This window comes from Leptosomus discolor, chromosome 4, assembly GCF_034619465.1.
Source record: "Leptosomus discolor isolate bLepDis1 chromosome 4, bLepDis1.hap2, whole genome shotgun sequence".
NCBI classification, from domain to species: domain Eukaryota; kingdom Metazoa; phylum Chordata; class Aves; order Leptosomiformes; family Leptosomidae; genus Leptosomus; species Leptosomus discolor.
The window spans coordinates 54,712,896-54,739,388 of NC_141394.1; the positions used below are offsets into that span (position 1 = coordinate 54,712,896).

Consider the following 26,493-nt stretch of genomic DNA (forward strand, 5'->3'; position numbering starts at 1 on the left):
CAACCCAGCCATTTAGATCTTGGAGATCTTAATAAATTACTGTAAAGCTTTATAAACAAAAAAGCTTCTAAGGAAATGTGTGCATCATCTGCCTTGGCTGAAGAAAACAGAACTACAGCGTCGCATAACTCGGCAGTTACTACTGTTGGGTTTTGAACAGTCAGCGTTCCAACCTGGCAAAATACATTACAGCATCTTCTTCACACAAAACAGAATTCAGACCCGCTTTGTGTCCTAGAGAAACAGCACTGCTGCCCTCTTCAGAAGCACACACAGAGACTTTCGCACATGAGTTATTACCATCACATGCGTCTGAATTAGTTTCCTGTGACGAAATCAGTCTTTTCAGAGTTCAAGCCATTTGGATTCCCAGACCCATCCTGAATGTCTGGTAAGAAGGAGGTGTCCTCTACCAAGCCATCTCTTGAACAGGCCTGAAAAGCCGTTTCAGAGGTTGGCAAAACACCGGCAAACGCTTTCTTCCTCTGATACAGCACCTGTGGCTGAGCTGGAAGACCCAGAAGTAGCCTGGAACTCCACTCTACAGCTTACAATGCGGTTGTGTCTCTGTGTCTTAATTGCTTCCCTCTGCTCCTCGGGGGTCAGTCTGTCAAGGTGCTTGGCTCTCAACACTGGAGATGGAAACAATGTTCCTTGGAGAACTCTCAGCAAATATCTACAAAATTAACAAAGTTTCAAACACGCTGTTTAGAAGCAGCCTCAAAACTGTTTCCAGCAACACTAAAGGAAATCAAACGCCATTCAGGTAACCCTGAGGCTGCACCATCCTCTGAAACCGTCTTTGCAGGTGCCATTTTGCAGAACATAAACTATACAGCCAACAGCTGCACCAGAACATGCTTTAAAACCAGCACTTCCAAAGACAGATACTGATCTCAGGTGCTTCCATCCTTCTGTCCTGACCACGGCTCTTCTACTGACTAGTTACTGTGGCAACGTGCATTTGCAACTTCAATGAAGGGCCGGGGTAACACAGGCTAAGCACAGTACCTCTATGTGTATAGTACGTGTTCAACTTTGATCACTAATTTAACTGACTCATATGTAAATTATAAACTCTCTGGTTACAGAGATTACTGGGTTTTTTTCCTCTCCAAACACAATATTTGATATAACATAAAATCACAGAAGAATTTTTTTATTTACTGAAATTTTCCTGGAGAACATGTCACTACAGAGCTGCCCTCACATGGCTTGGTCTGGTAGAGTTATGAAATTTTCTTTACATTGCGGGGGAGGTCGGGGAGGAAGACCTTTAGCCGGAGAGATTTATAGCATCACTGATTCAAAGAAAACTCATTTTGTTAACAACAGTGATCTTCAACTATAAACCAGAAACGCACCTGGGTAGCAGAGCAACACAGGTAGTCAGGAGGCAAACTAAGTAAAACACCGGGTCCGTCATGTGCTTTTCCATGATCCAATAAGGATTTGATGATGGGTTGTGCGTTTTGCAGGTTGCCCCAAAAGCCAGAGTGAAGACAAAGTAAAACAGGATGCTGCCAACTATAGCTACTGTGTGTATCCAGGTCTGCAGTTCAGAAAAGGAAAGAAATCAGATTTAAGCTGTAAACAGAAAGATCTGTAACACCTGTACGTGTGCGCACGCATGAACATGCACACCCTCTTCCTCCAAGGACAGCTGCTTAATGTAGCAGCGGACAGATCTGTTCAGATAATATTCCTAATTTTATACAAAACATTCCAGGAAGAATGGACCCTTCTTCCCATAGTTCATAGGTAACCCAGCCATTTTTTTAAATCTACTAAATGCATAGCTTTTGATCCCTTTGTGAAAGACGTTTTATTGTGCCATTTGCCTTAGATGACCACCTCATCCACTGGCAGCAGAGAAAGCTTTCTCAAGCAAATGGAGGCAAGATTTCCACATGACACCACCCTTATATATCTTGCTTGAGACACTGATTACCTGTTCTACATTGGAGTTTTCTTTAATTTTCTATCTGAATGGCTGTAATAGTAACTACGGGAACAACACTGTCATTGGTCTGACAGCTTGCCGACATTCAAAAATGCCAAATAAATACCATTCAAGTAATGTTTTCCTATTCAGAGTGTGGATGCACTCATTCTACCCACATATTCTCAATAAAGACATTTTTATAACGGTTGTCATGCTCCCGAAAGAACAACGAAAAGACTGAATCACAACTGGAAATTTCATCTATTATGAAACAATCCTGAAAAGTATTTTTCAAAAAAATGACAGAGAAAAAATAAAATCCCTTAATCAGTGTCCTAACTGTAAATATTATTGTATTTTCTTTAAAATTATACAAAATAGTAAAATATTACCCTGAAAATTTATCCAAGCTAATGCAGATGCTTTACCTTGCACAGACTTAATTAAAAACTGGACTAGTATTTCTGTAGCATACCAGTTCTCTAGTTCAGGCACCACAATATACCTCTGAATTGTTTACCCTGGTCACAGAGCAGGTCATCAGTTCCAAGCATTCAAAATCAGCAGTTCACACTGCTGCCTTGGAGATGCAAGCTTCGGGAACTGATGAAGGTTCAGCTGATCACTGGTTGGCTTTACCATTTGCCAAACTAAACTGACATCCCCAAAACCATCATACCCTAACAAGGCAGGATCCTTTTGCTATTTACAAATAATTCTGAGGCCACATTTTGTTAATCTTAGTCATACGAGTAATTTGATTGGCTTCAGTGACAGGTGCATTAGGAGAGCTCACATGGTCACCTAAACAAAATATTTAGGTTTTGGCCCTTTTATACTTACTCTGTTTTGTATATGAAGCTCTTTCTTCCATTTAATTTTAATGAAAGCTGTATGCACATACTCTGTTAGGAATATATTCTTTTAGAAACAAAGTACTCACCACAGACTTGCACTCAATGAGAAGGTGAAACAGTATTATGAAGAGCGCTGCTGTGTTTATAGGGTTTCCGAAAGAAAAGATGTCTATGTCTGAGCCACAGTAGGTCTGCAAGGGAAGGCAGCGGTCAGCGCGATGCATTCTTTACATACAGTCCTCATACACAAAGTGGCATCGCTATTTTCAATACCATACATATTTGCATGCATGCAGTTCAGCTCAGTTCCAATGACAATCCTGTTAGTACACATTTACATATGAGGAAGTAAAATCAAACACTTCGTTTTATTCTCTAATTTGCCTAAGTTTTTAGTATGTCAAAATGTGTATTTCATATCCAGCACTTACAAAATAAGGCACGAAAAAGCAAACGAGGCTTTGGTAAAAAGCATCCAGCAAGGTTATCCAGAAAGCTGAAGGCAAGTAAGCCTGTAAGAAAAAAAAGATAATGGCATTGAAACAAATTGAACACACTGCTGCATCCTGAATTAGCATTAATTTGGATTTGGGGAAAGATTATCTGCAGAAGTAATTCCAGTTAGTTTCCCAACGAAGAGGCATCTTTTGTGTTATGATCATAATAGTAAAGAGCTCGCTCCACACATGTAGCCGTTAGTACCTAAACCAGCAGCCAGATCTGGGAATGCTAATCCTACAGCTGTCTCTGCCGCAACAGACCTCCCAGAGCCTTACCTAACGGAAGGCGAGGGCAAGGGCACCGCGAAGTACCCTAGCAGCTTACATCATTGACCGCCAAGTCCCTTGCTTCCTTCTAGGTCCACCCCCTTCTTTTTGGTACAAGTGCTTCTGCCTCTTAATTTGTGCTGGCTGACGGTGCAGATCGGACTCCTCTGTGAGCTAACTTAACACACCAGAATGTGAGAAATCAAGTCACTTTCCTGCTGGAACAACACGCTGCTGTTTCAGTGAGTTAAATCGGTTCCTGGAATGATCTGATGGGACAACCGAGCTGGCACAGGGAAGGTAGTTTAACTAAGTGGGTGAAAACAGGGAACAGGAAAGAAAGAAGGGAGAACAGGAGAAAGAAAGACCCTTCCTCACTCAGTGGCAGCAAACTGCTATGACAGCTCAACCGCTTATGAAACCACAGCTGCATGTGCCCTGGCTCAGATACATCCCATTCCTTCAGGCACTAAACTGAGAGACACAGGTGAGCAGTCTTGTCACCCAGGACTTTCTCTACAATTAGGGGAGAGAGATGGGTTTCTCTGAAAAGCCATTCAGCCCTTTCAAGAACTGAACTGCTCTCTGGAGGTGCTGTGTGAGACCTATCTTCTTGCTTACCTGTAAGGGAAACGCTCTAAATTACCCATGATGAATCCAAATTACTGTCCATTTTTATAGCTTGTACAGAGCTGTGCACTTGTGATGTCATCATGCATTAGTGTGATACTACATCTTCTAAAGCATTTATCTTTCTTCTGTACTGCACTTAATTCAAAGAAATTATTTCATTGTGCTTCCATGCAAGAAAGGAAATGATATACTACTGAACAACATCAACCACAGGGCAAGGCAATGCTGTACTGGACAAAAAGAGGAAAACTCTGATAAAAGTTAAGGAAAAAAACAAAAGGGAAAGAGAAAAACTATTCTGTAATGCAGTAATTATGACTATGCTGCCTCAAAACTTCATCTCAGCTCAGATCACTGTACGTATCCTGAAGATCAAAACAAACGGCCAAATCCTGAGGCCTTGTAACATTTATTTAGTCAAAATCCTCTATGATTTAAAAAGCACAGACCTGCTCCAGCCAGTCTAGAGAGGCTTGGATTGGTACCAAAAGAGTACTTAGTTTTGCAAATATAGCGTTAATGGGCAACACAAAATATTTAAGGGTATGTTAAAAGAAATGTAGAACAAACAAACAGAACAAATTGTCCCCTCACTGCATATCCTTCTTCCCCTTCTAAACCAGACCTGCCAGGTGTAAAACCTGCCGGGCTGTACAGACGAGGCTGCACAACTAGTACACAACATGTTGTAGCTCATTTTTGTAACAGCATTTGCTAGAATAGACTAGACTAGAATATTTCAGTTGGAAGAGACCTACGATCATCCAGTCCAACTGTCTGTCCAATTCAGGGCTGACCAAAAGTTAAAGCCTACTTTTAAGGGCATTGTCCAAATGCCTCTTAAATGCTGACAGGCTTGGGGCACCGACCACCTCTCTAGGAAGCCCGTTCCAGTGTTTGACAACCCTCTTGGCAAAGAAACGCTTCCTTGTGTCCAGTCTGTTATTGAAAGGCTATGATCATAAAGAAAATGGTGAGTTTTAGGTGACTCGTATGCTCAATGTTTTCTCTCTCTGGGCTACTAGTACCTATTCTGTCTCAGGCTCAGCACGTCAGTGCCTTCAATTGTTACAATAAAAACACTACTTTAATTAAATGTTATATTTTTTTAAAATGACAGTTAAAATTATACTAGAATTCATGCTGAGCAACGGAGAAACCAGGAAAAAGCTTAAGAATTTATATAACTTTGATTTAGAAACTACCCCCTACGCCCTGCAGTTTTCTGTGCTAAATGGCTGGAGAGAATTTACTTACAGAGCAGACATGATGTACAGTGGTTTCAGAGGGGACAAAAGTGCCAGCAGCAAATTCCAGAACGTACCCATACAGGGAAAAGAACCTCAAATGACAGAACTTTCTTGAGGATTATTTGAAAGGAATCTGCTCTGGTTCTTATTAATTCCTCATTACTCTGGCAGTTGAGACCCTTATATGACAGCAAAAAACCAGGACCTAGTGCCTTTTTTCTTTAAAAGTAAGCCCAGCTGCTCAAAAGAAACCCATTTCGAAGTGCGCTGACAGCTGAGGCAGTGAATGAAGTGAACACGCTGGTAATGATGTTTACCTAGTACATCGCTTCACCTAAGTCCTTAATTTCTCTTATCACCCAAATGTCTGATAGGATGAGGTGCACAGCGGAAAACAGCCTACAAAAAACTTTTGAAAAAACAGCTTTTATTTGCACAGGCCTTTCTAATAGAGAAAGTGGTTTTAAACTTCACGTTTGCCTGATGTGAACTATGAAGGAAAGACAGACAGAAATGGCTCAAATGCTGACCATTTCAGTTTGCTTCAGGCCAAGCATTCTTTAACCTACCACAGATTTCTGGCTTATCATGTACAGCTGTGGGAGCTGCATGAGTAGCTCTGCAGGCGCATCTTTGTCCAAGACACCATAAATGATGGGTGGCACCGATGTAAAAAGGAGATTGAAAAGAATCAAGATCCAATAGTCAGTCATTGATGTGCCTGAAAACCCACAGAAGAACTGGTACCAGAACAAGAGGTTCACGTACGCCTGAAAAGTCAAAGGTGACATAATAAAATGTTACCATAGACAAGTGTTTTAAAAGCCAGGAGGAAAACAGGCAGATCTTAGGTCTGGTTACAGTAATCTGGAAAATTAAGTATAAATGCTGTGGAGTTCAGGCCAATCCCACACTTTGAAATTATGTTTGACTCACACAGAGCTTTACATTTCAAAATTGGACACGACTTGTGTAAAGTCATGCTGCCACCACATTAATAATGCCTGTTACGCATGGTTTATTCAAATCAGACAATGGTTTTGAGTGGGAAATTCAGTCCAAGGAGTAAGAGCCTCTGGTCTTTGCAGACATAAATGGGAAACTGAATTGTCTGACACATGCGTTTTGTGTCTTTTTGAACCCATTCACAACAGAAACTAAAAAAGAATATAAAGCCCCACTAAACCCTTCAGCGCTCTCAAATACACAAACTGTGATTTCCCTGGGATGGGACAGCTACATACCACATTCTTGTAGAAGTAGTAAAGCACCATGTTGGTAAGTCTGGTGTAACACCAGTGACCATGGACAAGCAGCAGCTTCCTGAGGTGTCTAAACTGAGAGACTGCAAAGTCACTTGCCATCACAGCCTGCAATGCACATAATGAAAGGATATGTCATATCCAAACTGTTAAAGAGAAGCTTCAGACACTGCCAAGTGAGCAACTTACCTGCTGTCGAAAATTCTTATTTTATGATTTTTTTATTATTATTTTTTTAATATATAGTGCTTATGGTCTTACCCTCACTCAGACCTGAGCTCCTCCATACGTTTCACACTAACACACACAGCTCAGCCGCACACAGCACGGGCAGGAACATGGCTGCCTTTATTATTACCACACAACTACACAGAAATCACTGCTGCTTAGGCCGCTTCTTTCCTGACAGGACATGAGTAATAGGGAGTTCGGTGACAGGCAGCAAGCTCCTTCCTTTGGAGTTTGAATCCCTGCAGCATCCAGCTTCTGAGTGCTCCTGGAACAGTGCTGAGGCCTGGGTGTGAGCTCAGGCTGCAAACTCTTGCCCGTGTACGGTAATGGACTGTGGAGCCACTGGGCCTCCAGGGTAAACTCTGAACTGATTTACAATGGAATCTGATGTCATTTGCAGCTGTCTTTGTATACTCTACCTGCATGCCTTCTTGGCCCGATATCCCCACGCCAGTGTCAGCCACCTGGATCATACTGACATCATTGGCACCATCACCTACACAAAAAAGAAAAGAGGTGAACTCAGAACTAACCTCTCTTATTTGGAATGCAACCTGGAGGCAGATTTCCCGACTATCACGTCGCCACGGAGGTATCAGGAAAAGACAAACATACAAGAACACTGCAGAGTTCAGAGAAAAACACCTGTGTGGGTAACGGTGCAGCTGACGGAAAACCCTACAGAAAGCAGGATTAGTAAGCGGAAGGCCTGACTGAACCGAGCTACATTCTCCAAACGGATATTCGCTGTTTCTTTTGTTGGAATTTAGTTGGAACAGACAACACAGGTGTTTTAAATCACAGCCAGTCCTCTCCCCTCTCTCTCCCTATTTTGGGGGGGTTGTGATGGAGAATGACAAGGAAAATCCCCTTCCTTACTCCTTTGGACACGTTACATAATGCAGTGCACGACTGCTGCTGCTCTTGGTATTTCAGATTACTGTAAGCGTATGGACTAAATGCGCTAGTTCAGAAGACTAACATCATCTTACAGCAGAGACAACTACAGTTCAGAGGATTATCCTCCTTGTAAAAAAGATTTTGTGACAAACATTAACAAAAATATAGGAAGAAGAAACTGGCTTCTACTTGCTTTCAGAGAAAAGAAGATAACCACAGGACTCACCTACAGCTAATGTTGTTGCCTTTAGCTTATTTCGCACCAGTCTGACCAGGACACTCTTCTGCAGTGGTGTGGCTCGGCAGCAGACTACAGCCCGACATTTTCCTGTGAGCTCCAAGAAAGTATTCTGTAGGCTGTCATGAAGGAGATGCTCTAACGCCCTTCCATCAATAACCAAGCCTGCAGTGAACCCTGGAGCTTGGGTGGAGGCACTTGCAGAGACATTCACAAGTTTTTCACTGGCTTTATTTTTGGCAGATTCATTCTTCTGGATGCCTTCTAAAATTTTGCTCATCACCAAGGCACAGGCATCCTAATTAAAGACAAGAGAAAGGCAACTCATTAAATACTGTTTGTGTTCTGGCTCCCTTTTCAATTTATAAAATACATATGGGGAAAAGGTCAAATGTTGCCCTTGTGTAGCATTTCACCTGAATCCACAAAGGCTCAGACATGAGGCTGAGTAACTCTTTAAAAATCACTAACGATGCAGTCTGTTTTTAATAAAAGGGCCTGTGATTTAACTTTGCTTAAGCAGATTGGCTTAGGTATTGTACTAGAAGGTGGGAAAAAACTGAAGCAAATCAGAAAATGTTCACAGACTAGCAGAAAAAACAACCATTAAGGATTCTGTAATATAAATACAGCTGTGGTGGGTTGATCCTGGCCAAAATGCCAGGTGCCCACCAAAGCCACTCTATCACTGCCCCTCCTTAACTGGACAGGAGAGGGAAGAGAAAAAAAATAACAGGCTTGTGGGGTTGAGATAAGGACAGGGAGATCACTCAGCATTTACCGTCACGGACAAAACAGACTCAACTGAAAGGAAATGTAATTTATTACCAATTAACTCAGAGAGGAGTAATGAGAAACAAAACCAAATTTTAAACCACCTCCCCCCCACCCCTCCCTCCTTTCCCGGGCTTAACTTTGATCCCGATTTTCCTCCCTCCTCCCCCTCAGCGGCACAGGGGGAAAACAGGGAATGGGGGTTGGGGTCAGTTCATCACTCTGTTGTTTTCTGCCACTCCTTCCTCCTCAGGGGGAGGACTCCTCACATGTTTCCCCTGTTCCAATGTGGTGTCCCCCTCACGGGAGAAAGTCCTCCATGACTTCTCCAGCATGAGTCTTCCCACAGGTTCAGTCCTTCATGAACTGCTCCAACGTGGGTCTCCTCCATGGGGTGCAGTCCTTCAGGAACCGACTGCTCCAGCATGAGCCCCCCTCACGGGGTCTCCAGCAGCAAACCTGCTCCAGCGTGGGCTTCTCTCTCTCCACGGGCCCCAGGTCCTGCCAGGAGCCTGCTCCGGTGCAGGCTTCCCACGGGGTCACAGCTTCCTTCAGGTATCCACCTACTCCGGCGTGGGGGCCCTCCACGGGGTGTAGGCAGTCATCTGCTCCACCACCCGTGGGCTGCAGGGGGACAGCCTGCCTCACCATGGTCTTCACCACAGGCTGCAGGGGAATCGCAGCTCTGGCACCTGGAGCATCTCCTCCCCCTCCTTCTGCACTGACCTTGGTGTCTGCAGAAATGTTTCTCTCACATATTCTCACTCCTCTCACTCGCTGCAATTACTGCTGCCCAACAACTTTTTCACTCTCTTAAATACATTATCACAGAGGCAAAAACGCTGTCGCTGATGGGCTCGGCCTTGGCCAGCGGCGGGTCCGTCTTAAAGCCGGCTGGCATTGGCTGTATCTGACATAGGGGAAACTTCTAGCAGCTTCGTACAGAAGCCACCCCTGTAACTCCCCCCCGCTACCAAAACCTTGCCACGCAGACCCGTTACAACAGCTTTATAGAAGACACTTGCTCTCTACATTTGTTTTTGTCTGGCATGCAAAGCTAAAAGTGCATTTCAAATCAGATTATAGGTAAGCTGCAATGAATCAGTGAAGAACTGGCCTTGCAAAATTTTTTGCCATGTCAGAATCAATATAAGATGCCCAAAAGATTCTTGATATCAATAGACGTAACGCACATGCTATATAGAAAAAAAGACATATTCTTAAATCTTATTATTTTACTTTTAAATACAACAGTATCAAATCCTGTCTGTTTTTTCTTGCAAAGCCCAGTTAGAGGGAGGATGAGAACTTTTGCAAAAGGGGCTCAGTTCTCACTGTTAAGACACTCATTCCCTAGTAGGAAAAAGGAAGAAAAAGCGTTGGCAAAAATCAAAGCCCAGGATTTCTTCAAACACAACTGGACTAAAAAGCCTTCCTTTTTCACTTTCTTGTCCCCACAGTTACCATTTGCCACAGAATCGCAGAATGGTTTGGATTGCCATGCAATCCAATTTCTAAAGTAACATACAAGCAGAGAAAAAAAGAGAAACGAAAGGTCTTAGAAAAATCCTCCAGTCCTTTAGAGAAGTCTCAGATTTCACGTCTCTGCTTGAGGAAAGCAATTCCATGTGTTGGCTTTACCAGTAAGTTAGTAATTTCCCTCTTAAGAAACCTCAAATTGATAAAAATCAAGATTTTAAAACCAGCTGGTTACAAGCATCCGCAAGAGGACATAACTATCAAGTAGGACTAAACTTGCCACCCAAACCAGCAGCATTTTCAGCCCCTCTATTGCATGACTCAGTTACTGAATGGTGGGGAAAAGGTGGCTTTTTCTCTGATGAAATTGTTGGCAGATTAGTTTTCTTGAATAGCATGCAATGTACTTTAATGACCAATTCTTTGTACGTTTATGCAAGACAAGCAGGGCTGAGGCAATATATTACACAAAGCAGCACAAAAGTTAATTCAATAGAATTTGCATGACAATAATTCTTACATTGCTTGTACGCTGTAACTCACAGCCATCTGAAATCTCTAACAACATCTGAAGCACGTCAGCTCTCTAACCTACCACAAGGAGAAATTAAGCAATCTATCCAATGAAAATAATTAATCATCATTTAGTGACTGTATATAAAGAAACAGATGTGACATATGTAGAAAGGATTTCATATTTTACCCGCAAGGAAGCAAACCATCAGTTTTCCAGTATTTTCATCTTCCAAGAAACCATGATGTCTTTGGTCAGCTGGGAAAGCAGAGAGCCTTTTAGTTTCCCATATTGCCCTGTGATATAGCCTGACTGAACTTTTTAGCAGAGAAAAAAAAATAAACAGAAGAAAAGTGTAATTTTCCACTCACCCTACTCTGTGACTTGAGAGTGAAGATTCTGTCATCTGGTTCCAGCAGTTTACAAGCATAGGCGATGTTGACAGCTGTCTCTCTCTTGTCACCTGTCAGCATCCATATTTTTATTCCAGCTTTCCGTAGTGCCTGTATTGTGTCTGGAACACCCTCCTGCAGGCGATCTTCAATGCCAGTGGCACCTTAATTTAGACAAGAAGGATTACTGCTGCTGTATTTCCAAAACCAAAACATCACAAAGTGACAGGACAAGATGGCATCCCTGTGTGTATCCACAGCCTGAAACAGACACCCTACTGGGACACGCTTGGGAATTCCTTCCACATCTTTCTGTCCCAGAACCCATCACACACGAGATTGCTGACACATACCCTCATCACAGCCTCATGGGCCTCCACTTCTTCACAAGACCCTTTTAAGCCAACCTTACTCATTCACACGGTTGTTTCATCCCGTAGAGGCTGTTGAACACAGACTCCCAGGCTTCTCACGACAAACATACTCCATTATCCCCACTCTCTCCTACCTCACACTACTCCAAACCTTCTTTCATGTATCACCTCGATCCCCTCTACCTCAAGGTCCACTTCTTTACCTTATTCCCAACTCTACTCCAGGCTGAAATCTGTACCTCTTGTCCCAAGCCTTCACCTTTTCCACATCAAAATCTCTTCTTCTTATATCATATTTTTGCACACTGCTGCAAAGACCTGCCATTCATCATCAGGTTTCTCAACGACTCATCGCTGCAGTACCTCCTGTTGCGGTACCTCACAGCACTAAACTCTGTGTTTTACCCTTTCTCCTGCCTGCGTTGCCAACCTTGACATACTCCCTCACAGGGAGGAAACATCTGCTCTAACACACCCTCCTTAGTGGTTATAGAAAGATTTTTTAAAGTCTCTGCACTTCTTTTTTTTAACAGAGACATCCTCTTTTTTGGTGTGCACAGCAGGCAGACCTGTGTCCCTAAAACCAGCTTACGAAATCTGTTCTGGTTAACAATGAGGTAACACAACACCAGCATAAAGCAGAACCACCTCTGAAAAGCTGCAGTGCAAGTGATTTACTACGGTACAGGATATTTTCATGGCTTTTTCACAAGACAAATGGTACTAAATCATAACCAGGAGACATTGTTCAGCTTGTGGGATTCTCAGGCTAACAGAGCTTCACAGAAAGAAACTTCAGCTAGTTGCAGCTAGGTTCATTCTGAAAGACAAACAATAAAAAAATTCAAAGGAAAAGTTTTCCCTCCTAGTATGTTTCTAGTGCAGGACTCTAGCCAGCAATTCGTATCTAAAGCACTGACTGTCATACGGGGATGGGTAAAAGCCAAAAGGTCAGGCAGATCTCTGACGCTACAGTGATTTCTTCAGTAAGTAGGTGCCAACAGGACACAAAGCTCATAGCCCCTGCTCACTGGGAAGACGAAAACCTCCAGGTCCTTGCTCTGCACTCTGCCTGCATTTTGATGCAAGTCAATGAAAGAGACAGGAAGTAAGGTGTTGGGATCTATTTGATGTAAGCTTCTTTGAGAGACACTGCCAGGCATCGAGGGAAGAGATTTCAACTTGGGCACTTTATACACTTAACACTCCCCTTCTGAGGTACTTGATCACTCTGTAATCCAACAGAAGCCAGTTTCAGTACGTACACTGCTGAGATCTAGATCTGTGCTTAGCCAAGTACTGCACATTAGGGCTATTCTTTCCAGAAATAGATTTCCCTTCAAATAAAGGCCTGAGGCTTTATATATAGCCATATGGATTTCACACCTGCCTATGCAGTGGACTACAAACCACTGCTGTCCTCCATGATCCTGGCAATACAGAGATGGTTTGAATTTTTGCTTGTTGTTCTCTGAGGGCAAAGTCTTCATTCCTCCATCCTAAGAGGACAGTCAGAGTTACAGCTGCACTTACACCAGGTAATGTCTATTAAGAAAGCAAAGGAAGGCTCAGAGAAGCAGAATGAGAAGTGCTGTAAGTAGTTCTGCTCTGCAGATCACAATGCACATATGCCCCAGGCAGAGGTAACTAAGCTAGCAGAGGTACTGAAAGCACGCACCTCAGCAGTATGAAGCCATCTACGCTTCTCATTCTCACTCCCGTTGAATGTTAGGGCCAACCCGTATTGCTTACTGTCCCACCAGAGACATGAGACAAAAAAAATGCCTTGGCCTGCAGGACAGCAGGTCTGCATGGCAACCAGACTTCCCTCTGCTGACTCTAGTGCAAAAGGGTACCTGTAGAGCACATCATCCCTTGAAACTACAGCAGCTAGCAGCACTGCTCTGGCTTCTCTCCAGAAACTGAAGCCAGTGATCCCAGAATTCCTTTTAGTATCAAGACTTGTGACATTTGCCCTGAGCAGATGTGGCACAAAATGAGGGAAGTTAACACCTTTCCAGACAACAGGATCTGTTGCTCTTCAGCATGAGCTGCCTTTACTCACAGTCAGACCTTTGCAGTGCTCTAGATCTATTACCCCAGACTGCCTGCAGTTTACCTTTTACACATCTACATCAAATATTTTTCATTTTGTTTTGGCCTCCCCATTTCTGCACAGCTGCATGACCATCAGAGGAATGCCTCTTGCAGAAGCACGCCTGACTTCTTATCTCCATGTTATTACAGGAGGACACAGCACAAGCACACCTGCTGTGCCGCAAATGTGACACTGATGGAAAACCTGCCCAGAAGTGGGATCCCTGTGACTATTTGCCCAGGCAGGCCTATGATTTGTTATTATCATTTCATATGCTTATTATGATGACACTTAAGAACTCTAGTGAGTGCAAAAAAGAAACACAGTAAAACCCAAAAAAATCAGTGCCACTTTACCTTTTACAAACAATAGAAGAGCACTAGCTGTCTTCAGTGTGTTTTATAACTCGTACAAATTTACCGGCAAGATTTATGAAAATTCAGGAGTGACAATAAATTCTAGGTCCATAGAAAGCTATGTGTTACACAAAACAAGGTTAGCACAGCTCTCTGCAGGTAAATTCCAATGATGAACATCATAAGCAGTTTCCTGGGAGTTAGGAGTTACAGCATTTTCTACCTACCGAGCAAAGATAGTTCAGTCTCAAGCCTGATGGCAGATTCGAGCAGCAGCGACTCCCTGTTATCAATACTGGTTTCTGCCAAAAAATGATGATTTAACCACTCTGCATATTCTGCATCACTCATCACCTACAGAGGGAGAGAAAACACACGGCATGTATCTATATTGTGTTTTCAAAGGCACCTCAAAGCGTCCTCACAGTTGCTTCTGCTGTCCACACACCGAACCTAGACGCCCAGCCCCTGGCAGTGCATTACTTACGTGTCGCCCCAGCACGTCCATGGATTTAGTACGACGTTCAGAGTGTCAGATTACTTTGCCACGCTTCACAAGCCAGGTTACTCACCAGCACCCTGCAGGTTCCTGGGGCTGCCTGGCAGATTTCCATTTGGACAGAAGGTAGGCAGGCCAGTCAGCACAGTATACTCTCCCTTCTGCTCTTTAATTGCAGCATTGACACAGCCACAGAATCACTGTACAGCTCTGTACGGCCTGATGACTACAGAGCTCCACAGCCTGTACTTCTGCTTTGCATAAGGCTTCATAAAGAGGTTTCTTGCCTGTTTCAATCTCCATGGAATTTTTACTTCTGAGCAGCTTTGAATTTAAAATGGAATCTCAAAATATCACTTAAGTTTTGCATCCAGAGCTTGTAACACTGCAAACTGTTTGTGAAACCCAATACAACAGGTCTGACTTCATTTGTTTTCTATGTCTGGAATTCCAACTAGGGTAAGTTCCACAGAAGGAGACCTGCTCAGGACTTTTGAAGAAAAATCAGGCTATTTGACAACCTCTGTATTACAATTGGGCTGTTAAGCTGCTTGGCACCCTAAACTAACAGCAACTATGGCAACCTAACAGAAGTCAGGAATTGATTTGGGTCAACTTACAAATTCCTCCTGAAAAAAACATAAGGATAAACAAAATGTGGCAATGGAAGCATTTGTTAAGAAGCCACGATGTCTGCTCCATTGGAGATACCACTCAGGTTGGTCACAGACTGTAAACATTCTTTAAAAATGTGCATTAAAAGAAATACCTTCTTAGCAATACACAGAGTGCGCAGTCCTCTTCTGGCATAGTCATCCAAATGCTTCTGAGTTCTCTCTTTAATCTTCTTTTGTTCCATTTCTGAATTACTAGTACCTACTATCACACAAAAAGCAAAGAAAGTGAATTAAATACGCATTCTTAGGCTAAATTTAGTGGAAAATTCTGAAGGTCTAAATAAATTTTAAAAATACCAAAATGTTAATGGTGTAATTATAACAATTATAATGTACCTTCATGTTTGCACAACATATTGTGGCTATATCTATGGCGAGCATGCAGTGTGCCAGTCTGCACAACCAGTGAAGGGGAATCCATCTGATACTGATACATCTTTGGATGCCACTAGTATATCAAAATGCATTTCTAAAATAAAATGATCTTCTGAAATTAACTGGGTCACAGACACCCAAGCAGCTTTACTGCCACTGGTCTAGTGGGAGGAGCTAAAAGGGCAGTCGCAGAAAAGGTTTTTTTAAAAATAGCTGTTAAGGGGTGGACTATTCAGAGAGGCATTCAACTCACCTAACCTGGGACATGCAGAAGTTAGGTTCCAAGTTTACTTTGAGAATCAAAGGACAGGCCCCTCCAGACATTAAATTACCCTCCTACTAAGACTACAGATTTTGGAGGTACTATTTCTGCCCCCTGGCCGACAGAAGCTTTTTGTCTAGCCTTCAGATGGCTAATGTTGGGTGAGTTAAAATCCATCCCTGGAACTGGAAATACCCCTCTTCCTCACTGAGATCAGTCAGCCATGGAACACACAAACCAAACTCCCTTTTGCAGAAAAAGGCCTACAAGAAAAGTGGGGAGGGAGGGTGGAGATAGGATGAGGGGTAATGGTTGCAAACTAAAAGAGGGGAGATTTAGATTAGATATTAGGAAGAAGTTCTTCACTGTGAGGGTGGTGAGACACTGGACCAGGTTGCCCAGAGAAGCTGTGGCTGCCCCCTCCCTGGCAGCCTGTTCAAGTCAGGCTGGATGGGGCTTTGAGCAACCTGAGCTGGTGGAAGGTTTCCCTGCCCATGGCGGGGGGCGTGGAACTAGATTGTCTTTAAGGTCCCTTTCAACCCAACCCATTCTATCATTCTATGAAAGCAAGCCTTTAAAAATAATTCCTTTACATTACTTTCCAAACCATTAAAAAAAACCCTTGGAACATCTTCTGAACTTAAATATATTTAGGTATTTATTTCTAACATACACAGATAACACTTTCTCTTTACGGCCTGCAGTTAAAATCAATGACTATTTGCTACAGTCTATGAATAAATCAGTTAGTGCTAAAACAACATGGTGCATTCCTTCTGTGGCAGACTGAAAAAATATTTACTCTCAAACAACAGGGCCCAGCAGGAGGCACCACAAAACTTTGTAGTAGATATTATTATTATACCTAGAAACAGAGAAATAGTCAGTAGTCAAGGGAAATTCAAAAAGCACTTATAAGTGACATCTGCTACTGACACCTCTCTCCAACAGCTCAGAAACACTAACACAAGTAAAGGGTAGTCTCTCATTCTAACACCACCTCTCGCTGTTTAGCAGAAGCCAACTATTCAAGTAGATGACGTTAATTTATAACTGGAGATACTTCAGTTGGCTCCAACGGGTCTGCTTAGACAGCGCTTAATCCTTCGAACAACAGCTGCTTTTCTCTTCTCAGTTTCCACACCAGCCACATCCAGGTGACAAGCAACACTACCTTTCTGAGTTCCCTATAAGGAACTATTCACATATAATAGTTCCGCAAGGTTATTCTCTTGTCATGAATCAGGCCATCCGTTCAACTGTACTGAAGAATGACAAAGGTGAGCAAAGAATTAGAAGTTCTGTAGATACCTTCAGGAGCAGCTCTCAACAAATCCATCATGACCGAGTCTGCACCTTTTGTGTACACCACCACTTTGTTGGAGACTGGATGCCGAACCACCACTGACATCCTTTTCCGCACTGAATCAAAAGGCAGGATATGCAAAAGTTGAAACGTTAAAGATCCCAGACCCGCAAAGTCCACTGTTACTTGATCTGGAGTCCTAGACTGTAAAATACATTTATAAGCCCTAGCAGCATGAACCAGGGCAGCCTCGTCTGGACTCTCAGCTTCATAACATAGTTTAGGTAAGGGAGACAATTCAACAGATGACGCAGTGCTGTTGTGTTCACAGCCAGCAGCTACATTCACCACATCTAGTTCTTGAGGCACGTGAGAATTTTCTGGGCTGTCAGTACTGTGAGGCTCAGCAGCCCTTTGAGAAGCTCCATCCAAAGCAGTTGAAGCCAGTTTCGTTCTGAAAATAGACAGTTTGCTCACAAAACTATTGGGGCTTTCAGATGGTGACTCTTTTACACTTGGAAGAGGGGAGGAACTTAGTCTCCGGACTGACAACCTCTGGAACATCTGCCTGATTTCCTCAAGTGATTTAATAGGCATCCTACCCAGCGAAGAGTGTCTCATCTGGAACAGAATAGTTAGAGAAAGGATTTATGTTAAATTCCTCATATTCTATTACACTAAAGGAAGACAACTTACAAACTGTCTTAATGAGCGTAGTATTTTAAAATTCACCCTGAGTTTGATTGCTTGTATAAAAGACAGCCAGCTCAATTAAACATATAGCCATGAGTACACTAACGAGCTTCTGTAAGAGCTTCATTTTTCAAAGCAAAAAAATTGTAAAAATACTTCAGATCTGAAAACTGTATGCATTCAGAGTTTGATTCATGACTCCATGTATTTGTTCTCTTTAGAACTGTTTCAGTAATGAAACACTACGATCTTATAACTTTTAAAAGTTGTGGCAAATGGAACGAAACGCTTCAATTCCTGTTCTGAATTATTAGCAAGATACTTGTGAAGAATAAAACAACTCCATACTCTTCACAGTAACTAGCTACAAGTACTGTCAAAAATACAGTACCTTATCAATACTTTTTAATGTTTGAATTTAAAACAAAAGACAGTTCCCCTCTCATCAATGTTACAAAAGAATTGGCTTACTGTTATTTATAACAGCTTACAAATGAGGAACAAGGCATGCAAGGCTGACATCCATTTCTCATTACTGGTGAAGAGTTAAGAATGAGTTATCACCAGGAAGCATGTTCTCCTTTGCCACTGAAAAGCATAAAGTAAGGACAGACTCTGGCTTTAGTTCTACTGCATTGCACGCAAGTTGTGGTGCACCTCCATTCAGCATCAAGGAAAGAGGGACTAGGAAATAATTCTTTCATTACCTCCCCTAAAGCAATGCTGAAACCTTCCATTGCCTTGAGCTCTTTCATGTCATTCCCTAATTGTGAACTCAGAAATCTCATGCCATGTTGCCCCTCCAACCCACCTACTAGTGACCTGCAAGCAAGTCATCCAGAGATATTATTCTCAAACAAAATGAGAATCTCGCCTGTGTATTTTTCTACATCACCTCTGAGGAATGGCAGATTAGTAAATATGAACACAGCTGCCCATCCACACAGGCACCTGTACGCTGCCTACCACGCCTTCTAGGAATGCCTGGAAGCACACTAAAATACCAGGCTTATTTATACATAGGAGGTTCTTTATACTCCACAGGACACCTTTTGGGGATGTATCTAGCCATGATTGTGTAGGTTCACTACCTACATGGACACCAAAATCTAGTCCTGTACATCACAAACATTTTTTTCAAAAGACAAAGTCAACAACTGGAAACCACCAGGGGATGGGGGACAGGAAATCAAAGCTGAACTTGGGGATTATCGTACAACACAGCCAAATTGGTAAAAACTGGGGTTATGAAAATCCTACCTTGAAAAGAAAAAAAAAAGATTTGAAAAGGATACTACTATCTTTAAATAAACGTTAGGTTGTATGCTCTGAAAACAACAAGTGGTCTTGAGAAGGAAGACTTAAACACATTCCAGACTATTAAACCAGGACAGTCTAGCAAGTGCACTGTATGTTCCAGGTAAGACCACTTTATGTCATACTGCAACGCATTTTTTCTTCAGATGAGTACACATATGAAACTTGATCTTCCACACTTTTGCTGAAACTCTATTTGAATAGTCAGCGAACAGGTAAGAGCATTTTCAGTTCCAATATGCTGGGAGTTTTCTGAGTTTCTGATCTTTCAGGCCACAATAACCACGTTGTAAAGGTAAGCTGAGTACTAGAGTACTCTTAAAGGAAGCTATGCACTTACCTGGAAAAAGATAACTAGAATACAGAAAAAAAAAATTTAAAAAAATCACCATTTCAATTTAATCTCAAAATTTGTCTTGTAAAAGTCACAAAAAGCCTATACACACAAGCAAAAATACTGAAGCCAAGTTCTTCTGCATCAGAAAAACATTACCAGCATTATATTACACATTAACGCACTGCACTCCCTGAGTTTACAGTAATTCCCTTCTTTTTAAAACAACAAACCAATAGAGGAGAAAAGGATAACTTTTTAAATGCCAGTTAATTTTTTTTCCTTTTGTAATCAAACCAAAAGGAGCTCGTTCATTTATTAATGTGGCCAAACAGACAAAAATAAGGCCTTCTTACCTTCTGACGTGGCTGATTGGGGACTGAAACTACAACAGTATTACAGATTGCCAGAGCAAGAAAGAAGTCAGTGATGTACATTGTCTCCAAAGGTAACTTGCTGCTGGCTTCTTCTGACTGGTGATAGGAATGAGAACAAATTTGTCTGAACTTCTCCAGCAGTCGTGTGTCTGGTACAACATCTGTTTCCTATTGATGAAATGAACAAAACTGTCCATTAGGATATAAGGTTAATCTCAGTCTCTGGAAGTTAAATCAGTTACAGATGACAGAAGTGTAGAAGCTCATATAACTTCCTTCCCGTCAGATGGTGAGTTGGTTATACCAGGAAATAAAGGAACACTCTGGTGTCTTCACTGCCTTGTGGAAAATAGCAAACTCTATGGCCAGACAGGCAGACAGTACAGCCTTAGTTTACAGACACTCCAACAGACTAAATGCAATGAATGCTGTTTAGACACCTTCAGGGACAGAAGCACAGTTTATACCTCTTGTAACCTCCAATAAATATTGGTCATCACTGTTATTAAGATGCAGCTGTCATTTTAGCTGGAGTGATCACTGACTCACAGCAGCAAGAACCAAAGCATACACCTTCGTGACTCAACAAACACCTGCAACATCAACTGCAAGTAGGATGCAGCCAAGCAATCATGGGAGGCTCTGGTTTTGATGGGAAAGAGAAAGGATTTCTTAAATGACAAGCACTCTGATCAAATTGGGGTAAAAAGATATTCCTCCATGAGTTACTTCAGAAATTTAGCATCAAAACCAACAGCTTTTACTTACAATGGGGCTGCTGAAAGCAACGTGTCCTGAGTGGGGAACATCACCTGCTCCACCTTCTCTTCCTAATGCAGGGTAACTACCAGACAACTGATTCAAAGGCTTTCTGTTCAAAGGTTCAGTCACAGCTCTGCAGTTGTGCCCTTGCCATTTTGACATATGGGTCGAAGAGCCACACTGACAATCAGCTGAATCCACATGCTCTGAATCCACCTCTTGATAGGATTCCAACCTCTTTGCTATGGAAAGGGAAACAGAATTACTGTTCCATAAGCAAAAAGAAAGTTGTATAAAACACTCCCTGGAGGCTCAGGAAACAAAATTTTAAAGTAAGAAATTCAATATATAGTTAAGAACAATCCACCACTTATGAAAAATAAAACCCGTAACAAGCCATCACACAGACTTCCTGTTTGGGACACTGCACTTCAAGAGCAACACTCAAGTGGACTGAATCCAGAAAAGGGAGCAAGAATGATCAGGGTTCTAGACAGCACGAGCTGCATGTAAACAATAAAATAAGCTGGAGTTACACAGTCTCCAGAAGGGCACATTGATAAAGGCCAAATAATAGTCTTGAAGTACATGAAGGGCTATTGCATAGAGAAAAGAAATAGCCTGTTTTCTGTGTGCGCTGTGGGTAACAGAAGATACAACTGTACTTTATTGTGGCAAGAGAGACTCAGGCTAGGTATCAGCAAAACTTCATCAGAGAAGACATGACATACTAGCACAGAACACCTGGAAAAACAGTGAACTGGACACCAGTGGAGGTCCTGAAGAAAAAAAAAAAAAAACCACTCATAAAGAATGATAGCAACAACTCTGCCTGAGGCCAGAGCAATGGCACTAGAGCACCTCCTGATACGTTTTCTATCTTACTTATTTTATGATGGATTAGGATTGTATGCTAGTGGTTTGACTAGTACAGCTTCTAGTAGGAGCTCATTGAAAGTGTGTTTCATATCATTTCTGTATTGGACACCCCCTCACACACATACACATTTTATGAGGATTTAACTGAAAAGCAGGTTTCAATAACAAAACTTTGTATTCGCATGTCTAACACCTTTGCACTGAAGACATAAATGCAGTTCTGTGCCCGACAAATCTAGCTAGGAAGACCAGTGGTGTAAAGAACGACTGTAGAAAGTGTTTGCACTGGAGTACTGCGATAGTGTTTGATCACATGCAAGAGGTTGCAGTGTGAATCCAGTCAGCACTGGATCACTGTGAACTATTCAGCTTTCAAGTTTTAATCCGTTATTGTGAAAAGAGCATGCAATAAGCATACACTAGCAGTTCAAAGCCTGCATCCACAGACAGCATGGAAAACCTGTTCTGAGAGCTGTGCATTGACTATTTATTTCAGTAAAGTGTGAATACAAACAATGACATCCTAGAAAAAACCAATATTAACATACAGACATCTCCTGCAACACCACTAAGTCCCTATTTTTTTCTTACTTAAAGTAGCAGCTACTGTACAGGAAATAAGTGAAAAGTGGGATATTATTCTGTTTTATACGAACTGGAAAGCTATCCACAGTTCTGAGTCCCCAGCGGTGACGCAGAAAATGAGACGGGAACAGGTTTATTGTGTCACTTGTGAGTCCTTTTCCTCCTAGCCAAAGCACAGGAGCCTTGTTATGTTCAGGAAATGAGCTACGGTACTTGTAACCTGTTAAGTTCTCCTTATTTCCTGTTGTCTTCTCTTTCTGGAACATAAATGAAAGCCTCCTGTCCCTCATCCTGCCATTCTGATGAGTCGAAGGAAAGCAGGGAGACCACAGCTTATACCTTCCTTGGCAGGCCACCTCCCTGACGTCAACATGAATTTAATAAAACAGCTCTTTTAAACAAAAGACATGGGAGAACATAACAAACTGCGGTTCTCCATAACTACCAAATACGATATCCTACACGTGGTATTGACACCTTTTACCAGAAAGCAGCAACCGTGACTCAGTATGTGGTTGTAGAGGCAGGTTTGGACAACACATGCCCATTCCTCTATGCTTCCAGGCTGCCGAGAAGCCCGCATGCTCTGTCTGAAGGAACACGCTGCTCCGCTGCCATGCTCCAAGGCACATGTTACTTTAGACAGAATACCGCATGGGGGCACCTATACGGAGGATTATACTGAATCACAGTCATTGCTGTTGCGTGCCTCCCTCATGTGCGTCCCTTTACCCTGAGCAATACAGATATAAACACAGAAATACATATACAGACTAAGTGGCTTGTATGCAGAAGACTGTGCTGTCTTGCACTGCAACTCTTACTGTATGTAGCAGAAGCCTTACAAACAGCAGCTCTACGCAACTGAACAAATGTAAAACAGGTATAAAACACAGGACTTGCAACATTTTTCAAACTGATTTTCAGGGCTCACATAACTTTTAGATTTGTTAGGAAGAAGCACATGCTTACCCTCCAGGTAAAAGACAGGGCATAGCATAAAATAATTATGAAGATAATTAACACACTAATATTTTTGGAAGATAACTCTAAGTGAACTACAAGCAGAAGTAATAGTAGACATACTTTCCCTGGCACAGCGAGACCTGGATCAGTCACAGCTACATCATTCGCACTACCCTTCGGTTTATCTCTTCTGAAATACATTTCTTTCCTTTAGGAAATGCTCTGAAAACATATTCTACTTTTTAAGTTGCTCATGCGCCAAGTTCAAAAGTTAAGAATATTTCCTCTCACTTTACTGTTGTCAAGCTTCCCAGTACAATTATGCAAAGCCAAAGAAGCACTTGGACACCCACACTATAAAATTTTCAAAATATGAGCAGAAATGTAAAAATGGTTTGTAACCATCTGCTCCTGTGACACAACAAAAGAAGGGCTGAACTGATTCATTGCTGTGGCCAGCAGGGCATGCCTTTTGCTCGCAGTTGTGAGCAGCTCTATCTGGCAGCAAAACCACAAAGGGTGGTTAATATACAGCTGTGCTTCATGTGTCCATCCTGTCAGCACCTCTCCTTTGGTCTCACACAGAATACTTGCACTGCCCACCAGAAAACTACCAAATGTCTGCAGCCCGTACTTATATACAGTAAGGGTAATAAAAACTTGGTGGTTTTATCTAATTAATAAAATACTTAATTGAATCAGACTTCATGTCCCTCTGCCCAGTTTTCTCTTGTGTCTGGAGTTGTATCTTCTCCTGGCTCCCAGAAGGCTTCAAGTAGGCTCTCACGAAATGTATATTGAAAGATGCTACACAATTAGACAATTGGACAGCAACTACTGAGTAACACCACTTGTTGACTTTTTGGCTAAAAATAAACAGGTGTGTAAGATATGTGTTTGATGAGACTAAGCAGAGTGGTGTGGTTGAGGGTTGGAACACCTTTCCTATGAGGACAGGCTAAGAGAGTTGGGCTGGTTCAGCCTGGAAAAAAGAAGGCTCTGGGGAGACCTCCAGAGCAAGTAAATAATGTTTTCTGTGTGGTATCAAGTATGTTGGAACTTAACTAGCTGCAAAGCAGCACCTTACATAAAGCCTGCAAGTCTCTTAACACACTATACATGAAGGGATTCAAACAATGGGGAAAGATGCACAGCTATCAGTCTGAATTCCTATCTTCTGTGAGTGTGCATTGCCACACAAGTCCAGTGGACCCCTATTGAAACTTTCAGCTTCTTGAAGAGAAAAATGACCCATTGTGAACACAGGTTTAGTGCCTTACCATTTTCTTCATGGCAATACTCCTGTCCTGCAATGCTGCACCTCCGAAAAACCATCTTATTTTCAGTGAGGGTTCCAGTCTTGTCAGAGAAGATATACTGAATCTGGCCAAGGTCTTCAGCAATATTCAGTGCTCGACACTGAATTGTTGAGTCTGTTTTCTCATGGTAAAAATCAATGTCGTTCTGTATTAAATAAATTTGGCCCAATTTGACAATTTCAATTGAAACATAGAGAGAAATTGGAATCAAGACCTACCAAAATAAAACATGAGGATTAAATAAAACCAAACTCTTTGGCCAGCTACAAATATAAAATAGCTCTACTGAAGCTGAAGAGTTATTTCAAGGATATAAATGAGACCAGAATATGACCCATGCTCAAAGCAGATCAAATTTACCTGTAATAAAATTATCATCGTCCAGAACATATTGAATCCTGCTAATGCTGGAGGAATCAATTTCCCATCTGGCTCAGGGATGTTAAAAAATGGTATTTCCGAATATGTACTTAACCAAATTCCATGGCCTTGAAAACAACAAGATAAAAGTGAGTCAGTCAGGGTCATGGTGTTACCTGTTACACTCCGCAGTTCCTTGTAAACTTTTAAACTAACATTTGGTCTCTTGAGTTTATCCTCAACAGGAAGCCCATTAAAATTAATTAATCATCAATGCACACATGAATGAATACCTTACATGCATTTCTATCAACAGCACACCTATACAGCGTATCTCAGTACTAAAGGAATACTAACCACATTTGATAAACACTTTTTCCCCAGAAACACCTCTGGCAAATAACTGTATTATCCTTGCTTGTCCAGGTTCTAGTTAACCTGTGACACCATGTCACCATTGTTATTAAGTGTAGTCTGAAGAAGTTTTTTTTAACATGTTTTAAACACCTTTTTCATTTGTCATAAAAGTTAGTCTGTTTAGATTTATTCAAGCTCGCTATCTAAACAATCCTTAAAATATCAAGTCCTTACAACTCTAGTCACACTAGGCCTCTCCCTACAATGTTGTACATGCATCTCATGGTACCTGAAAAATCCTAAGAGAAAGTAGGAGTTTTGCAGAGCAATTAGTGAGAGAAAAGAAAAATAAATCTGAGAAACAGGTTCCAGACCCAAGAACTCGCACCAGGAACATACCTCTTGACCAAACTCCAGATTAAACACGACAACATGAACTAAAACCTGGCAGCACCCCTAACTGCTAGGGAATTACACATGGATAAAAGCAGTTTCCGAGACGGGCTGTTAAAATGAATCAGCCCCAAATTAAAACACTAAGCATTGTAGGCTGAGAGAGGAAAATAGCAGGAGTCTGACGAGTCTCACTTACCTATTGCACCAGTTAAACACATTAGAATTAGAAGCAGAACACACCAAAGAATATCAGCATTCACTTTTCTTTCCAATTTACTGCGCTTGTAATGAGGGCCGCTGTTATTGAGCATGGCTTTGGTTTCATGACCTATAATCACAACACAGGTTGAAATTCTCCAATAGCAGGTATCAGAACCGCAAGTGCTTTATATTTCTAAAGCTCTGGAAAACAGGACATTTCTGATAACTAATATTTGAACAGAGATTATAAATAGGAGCAAACTAACAGCTCCTAAAATACATGTGAATTTTGTCCTAAAGAAAATTGAACAAGCTAAACCAAAATCTGTCACATACACATTAACTTTTGCATGGTCAATAATATTCCTTCCTATAGAAACAATGTTATTCTTGACGTTTTCTATATCATTGCTAGTATTTTTACAAAATCCTGCACCTGCATTACAACTGTCTGGCTGGATACATCATATTGATTAGTTTAAAAACCTCTGCCCTTTGATGTATCAAAACACTGAAGAACAGCACCAGCTTCAGTTTTGGATCAGCAAAAGATCCTAAACAAGCCACACATCTCCATGTCCACTTAAAAACCTGGGTTTACCATCGCAACTCACAGCTGAGGACAAGGACCTGTTCACACAGAACAGAGCCGCCCTCCCGTGAATCATCAGGCCTATCAGTTCTTTACATTGTTAAAATAGCAACAATCTTAATCCAGACATGCACTGTTAACATTTCTAGCTACAGCTGCCTTCTGC

The 26,493-nt window shown here is 41.8% G+C and overlaps 1 protein-coding gene across 1 annotated transcript in view; it reads right to left on the reverse strand.

Moving 5' to 3' along the window:
• Positions 1-447: 447 nt before the first annotated feature.
• ATP10D (ATPase phospholipid transporting 10D (putative)) overlaps positions 448-26,493 on the reverse strand; it is a 42,781-nt gene continuing 16,735 nt past the window's right edge. Inside the window, exons 6-22 of the mRNA XM_086464818.1 lie at positions 25,731-25,862; positions 24,782-24,909; positions 24,383-24,635; positions 20,679-20,914; positions 19,890-20,078; positions 17,195-17,810; positions 15,339-15,448; positions 14,298-14,424; positions 11,222-11,406; positions 8,072-8,381; positions 7,365-7,441; positions 6,697-6,822; positions 6,022-6,222; positions 3,234-3,314; positions 2,889-2,993; positions 1,365-1,552; positions 448-676 (exon numbers count right to left, since the gene is read on the reverse strand). Coding sequence (XP_086320944.1) covers positions 448-676; positions 1,365-1,552; positions 2,889-2,993; positions 3,234-3,314; positions 6,022-6,222; positions 6,697-6,822; positions 7,365-7,441; positions 8,072-8,381; positions 11,222-11,406; positions 14,298-14,424; positions 15,339-15,448; positions 17,195-17,810; positions 19,890-20,078; positions 20,679-20,914; positions 24,383-24,635; positions 24,782-24,909; positions 25,731-25,862 — 3,293 coding nt within the window. The remainder of the gene's footprint in view (positions 677-1,364; positions 1,553-2,888; positions 2,994-3,233; positions 3,315-6,021; positions 6,223-6,696; positions 6,823-7,364; positions 7,442-8,071; positions 8,382-11,221; positions 11,407-14,297; positions 14,425-15,338; positions 15,449-17,194; positions 17,811-19,889; positions 20,079-20,678; positions 20,915-24,382; positions 24,636-24,781; positions 24,910-25,730; positions 25,863-26,493) is intronic.